At 44.4% G+C, this 5,209-nt stretch overlaps 1 protein-coding gene across 4 annotated transcripts in view; it reads left to right on the forward strand.

Annotated features, from left to right (window-relative positions):
* The window catches only part of LOC149331052 (isobutyryl-CoA dehydrogenase, mitochondrial-like), a 419,086-nt gene extending 414,687 nt beyond the window's left edge, over positions 1–4,399 (forward strand). For 3 of the 4 annotated variants that reach the window (XM_089561789.1, XM_089561786.1, XM_089561788.1), the window contains exons 10-11: positions 1,452–1,515; positions 2,773–4,399. In XM_089561789.1, coding sequence (XP_089417915.1) covers positions 1,452–1,504 — 53 coding nt within the window. In that variant the 3' untranslated portion in view covers positions 1,505–1,515; positions 2,773–4,399. The remainder of the gene's footprint in view (positions 1–1,451; positions 1,516–2,772) is intronic. The other variant, XM_089561787.1, reaches the window with a different exon arrangement.
* The last annotated feature ends 810 nt before the right edge of the window (positions 4,400–5,209 follow it).

Here is a 5,209-nt window from a genome sequence, read left to right on the forward strand (position 1 = left end):
TCGTGTTCACACTGTTTCCCATACTGCCTGAACGTCTTTCCCAAACCTCTGTTGTACCCAGATTGGGGGTACCTGACAACCGCCAGCACTTTCATGGGTGTTTGTTTGCAGTACTGTTGGAATGATTGTCAGAGCACATTTGAATAGTTTTCACTTCCAGTTTCACCAAATACGCTGCCAAAGAAGTAGCAGTGTAGCATTCAAAGCATGCCATACTTTAAAATGTGTAAATATGAATAGGCAATGAATTGAGAGGGTAGTGAGTTAGGTGTTACATGTTTGTGCTGAACAAGTGCCAAAAGGACACAGACAGAGAAGAGGCTAAGATGACACTTGCGTTAACTCACAGACTTTTTGCTTGAAAAACCTTCACTTTCTTGCAGCAAACAGAAATAATGTGAAGAAAGCCAAGTCATGTGTTTTCAAAAGCTAAAAAACAGCTTCCTGACCTCAAAGCATCAATGACTGTTTGTTTGCACATACTTGACGAGACTTATTAATGTAACAAGCTCCAGTAATTTCGCATGTGGTGCCATGAGTTTTGTTTTGTGATGCCAGAACAATGCTTACACTCTCGGATCCACACAGAATAGCGGTACGGTAATTTGTCAGTGATTAATTTGATAGTTACCAGTTCCAAGTGTGTTCTTGTGCTCCCACTGTCTTAGTCATGCAGTTACACATCAGCCATTTTGGCTGGCACAGCATGACACAAAATTTGCATGCATTGATGGTGTTGTCTTTAATGAAATATGGTGTTGTCTACTCAGAGGGACTTTGAGAACAACTGCATCCAGTAAATTTTCTCTCTAAAAATTGATTCTTTGGCTCTTTATCTCTTTGTTTACATTTCCAGCAGCAGAACATGTGTTTGTCATTGAGAAAATTGGATTTGAATATCTTCCCGCTAGTCGGTTCAAACTCGGGATGTCCTTACCGAAAAAGACGGATTGCCACTGTCTTGAAGTGAATGGCAGTGTAGCGTAGCCTCTGGGGTCTGCACCTAAAAATTGGTGTTGATTACTTGCGAAATCTGGCAGTGAGGGCAACACCTGTGTTACGTTTGTCTTTTATAGCTTATAAAAGCTTCGTTTCTGGTGAGAGTAGCCTCTTGCAACGTGACACCGTACTGATAGAGGCCACTTTCTATTTGTCCTCAGTGTCTCTTTGCCCCTAATCCTACTTCTGATCCTGCCTGTGGTGCCTATTCCCTACTTTCCCTTGTCCACGGTCGTGTGCTTACACTCTTTGTTAAGAGCAGGTATTCCTCCTCTGTGAAACCTGTTTATTCCTTGTCTCCAATCTTTCCTTCACTGCTGCGCAATCGTAGGCCACGATGAACTACTGTTACCTGTGTCTGTCATAAGTCTTGTATTCAGTGCAAATTCTGAATTTTGTGCTGCCTTGAACAACAGATCGTATGTTTTTCCTTGAACCACCTTGTTTTGCAGGAACAAATGAGGTGATGAAAATGGTGATATCAAGGGACATTTTGCAAGGCTGAACACCCAGTGAGTAAGTGCTTCTCCCTCGATGCTCCACACCCACAGTTCATGGTTGCTTTAGCCTAGTACGAATGAGTTCTGCACTTATAGCTGCCTCTTTTGTCTGCTTCCTTTGAGAAGCAGCATAGTGTGAAGCAGCCATACACGGAGGAGCTGTACCATAGTTTTCACTGAGGGTGGGGAAGGTTACCACAGCCAGTGAGGCCTATTACGAATTAAAACTCTTAGCATTTTACTGGTTCTTCACAATCCTCGCCATCAGACGGTGGATGCTCTTCGGCACTTGTGAGCCTAAGGTTTTTCATGAACTAAAGTAATAAGTGGGCGGCAGCACTTAAGCACTTCCTGTTTGGCTTGCATCACATATAGATACTCTCAAAATGAGCACCTACCCGGCACAAGAACCTTTATTGCTTTCTTGTGGCTCTAGGGGAGATGCAGCTTTGAAATTGCGAAAATCATGAAAAAAATTGCATTTTAGGAAACATCAGTATATAAAGTCTTTTTAATTGTATCTTGAAAAATTTTCCCATAAACAGCCTAGAAGTGACTTTAAAAAATGTTTTTGTCATCGTAGGTTGCAAAAAACTGGTAGAAATCTTGTTGCAAATGCCAGCTGCTGGAAATGTTTAGAGAATGTCACTGCATCAACCATTCCTTTGGGTAAAACTTAAAGAGTGGCTGCAGACTTCTACGTTGTTTTGTTGTCGCGCCAGGCTTTCTGCAGATTTGTTATAGCAGTGAAGCATGTAAAAATTTGTAATGTCCAACTACCAAAAATATTTTTGGGAAATTTAAGCATTCAGTGGACTTTCCAGTAAGCGTGCCGAATTTCACTGCTCTATGCGAAAAAATGAAATTTCACCTCTGAAATCCGCGTCCTCCCTTAACATGAGCGAGCTACTAGTGGAAGCATATGCGGCCACTGCAGTGACGACTAGACACAGATTAAGAAGGCACAGAAAGCGACTAGCAACACGGTTAAGCGGTGTGCACCTAACTAATACCGTGTCCATTGCACATTTGAATGTTGCTGGGGCCTAACTGTTGCTTGCACACGGTTAGGCACTAACGGTTGTAGGCACACTACCTAACTCTTGTGCACCTAACCTGTTGCTCATTCTTTTTGTAACTCTTTAACCTTTTGTCTAGTTGTCGGCGTCCAATACCTGCAAATGCTTCCATTGGGCAACCAAATAGCCCGAACACTAGCCAGACTTATCGGGCTCAACTTGTGGTCCCCCTACCCCGACCTCATTTCTCGCAGGTGTCTCGACTCTGCAAGGGATCCAGAGTTCTGAGACTCAAGGCAAGATGCTCTCGTAAGCTGAATGCACCTTCGGACCATGCACCGACATACTGCTCATGATATGCCGCTCGTGTAGAGGTGGCCACACTTGTGGGATTTGGTAGAAGACGAGATGCGTGAATGGGGTAACAGAGCTGACTCTGCTATCTTGCAATGCATTTGATATGCTACCCTAATGCCTGGGCAGTGTGACATACCTAACATCTTACCGTGCCCACTAGCTCCACCTGCGTGCCGTTTTCAGCATGCCCTACCATGTACTCTGTGCCCCATCTGTTCGCAAACTGCGAGCTCTAAACTTTTCTGCCGCGTTGCAGTCACAGCTAGAAATGACAGCATTGGCAGCAAGTGGTGGGGTAACGAGCTTACCGTAGACCACACCAGGTGGCGCATCGAATTATGCCAGAATGGCATGACCTCTGCTGTCTATCGACATTAAAGAAACTCGCTGAATGTTACCACACCCGTGTGACGCAACATTCAGCTACTGCTATTTGATGTGGCAAATGCACCATTCACCGCGCTACACAGTGGCGTCCTGTCTACTCAGTGGTGGGAACGGCGCTAGCACTAATTCGCACCACTGCTCACTGAGGACACCACGAATCCGTGGAGCAGTGAACAACACCACTTCCCTTAGCTCCTCTATGTTAAGCCTATGCCGCCGATCTCGTACAACCAGGAAACGTGCCCTTAATAGCTGTCGCTGCAAAAAGGCGAGATAAAGTAAAGCAGTTCAGTGTTCCTAGCATGATGTGGCATTATGCTGAATAGTAGAGATACGAGGGATACACACAATGTTCTACTTTGAGCGAGTCACCCCATTATTGGTGCTGTGCATGGTGATGTTTCAGTTAGGCAAGGCATTCATATACACTGTTAATCAGCAAGCTTAGCTCCGGTTTCATCTTGATGCATGGAAAAGTGTAGTGTAGATGCTGGAAACACTGTTTAAGGCATAGAAAGGAATAGTGCTGCATAAGTCATGGCTGTACACTGTCGGGCTCTGTCACTGAAGTCTGCTGCAGTGTACGCAAGAAAGAATGAGAGGTAGAGGGTGGCCATTCTTTTCTGAACGAGAAATTTTCTTTGTGAAAACCCCCTCCCCCACCATTTTTTTCTTTTTCTGCCAAGGACGTTCAGGAATAAATATGGCACAAACAGATCCCTCCCAGAGCTACTGATTCCTCTGCGTGTGCTTGTTGCTCTAGTTGCAGTTGAATGTGACTTACCTGTATGAAGACTCCTTGCCGGACAAGGTCATTGCAACTCTGAGTGCTTTCTTTTCTATATTTTATATTCTTATGAATGTTGCAGTCTTTTGTTAAAGCACTGATGGAGCTAGGTTTAGGACCGACTGGTTACACACTGTCTTTTTGACGTCTCATTGTTGCAGATCACGAGATGAAATAAGTCTGCCCTTGGCATATTTAGTATTTTACCGGTGTGCAGTGTATGATCTCATCTCATTGCTGCGTGCAATATTTAGTGGTGGTTCATGACTCTACTATGATCTATTGTCAAAGAAAATATGGTGCACATTGGACACGGATACTGTTTGTTTGAATAAAGAACGGCAACTGTATTGGGCTTCTGAAAACTGTGCTATGAAGCAGCACATTCAAGCTGCATGTGCATGTCAGTGGCACCTGTTCATGGCAAAAAAAAGAACCGACTGCTTGATACCCTGTCTAACGTGAGAGTTGAGAGTCAGTGGCAGCTTTTTGCTGTGGTGAATGTACCAGCGGCAAGGAATGAAACGCAAACAAGACCACTGAGCCACGAAATGCGAAATAGTATATTTTAGCCGGGGTAAGCTAAATGCTAGCTCGGGTTCTTTAAACTTCAAAGCCACGAAGACTCTTCTTCATAAGTGTTAATCAACCTCACTTGCATTTCCTCTCCAGGAGCTAATATTATTATGATGTTTTTGTGTGTAGCCTCAGTTTTCTTGTTCGCGTTTGCTGATAGTACCAGGTGCCATGCCACGGAGTGGCACCTTCTGTGCACAGAGGTGCGAACAGCCAAGTGCTGCTAGTCCATGACATTGCGCTCAGAAGGCATCACTCGCCTTCGTACCTTGTTTGTTGTTCATGTTACGCCAACAATGCCGACACAAGATTTTCTGGCGAATGAGGCCTTTAATGCTATTGCGTTAAAATGCTTTACTTTACCTGCCTACTTCTCGCTCTCTGGAGGTTAACCAGAAAAAGGTGCCACTCTCTACATTTAGCCGCACCGACGGACTAACCTGTTTCTCTCGTTCTGACGGTAGCTTTGGCAGCTTCATTCACATGTTGAGTTTTATATTTGCGCAAAACTTGCAGTCGCTTACTTTTCTGATTAGCGTTACAGAAAATGCAAGTGTGGAGACGGAGCGCTTGGACGCCACATG

This window comes from Amblyomma mixtum, chromosome 9 (assembly GCF_055824585.1).
Source record: "Amblyomma mixtum isolate Tamu chromosome 9, ASM5582458v1, whole genome shotgun sequence".
In the NCBI taxonomy this organism is placed as follows: Eukaryota; Metazoa; Arthropoda; class Arachnida; order Ixodida; family Ixodidae; genus Amblyomma; species Amblyomma mixtum.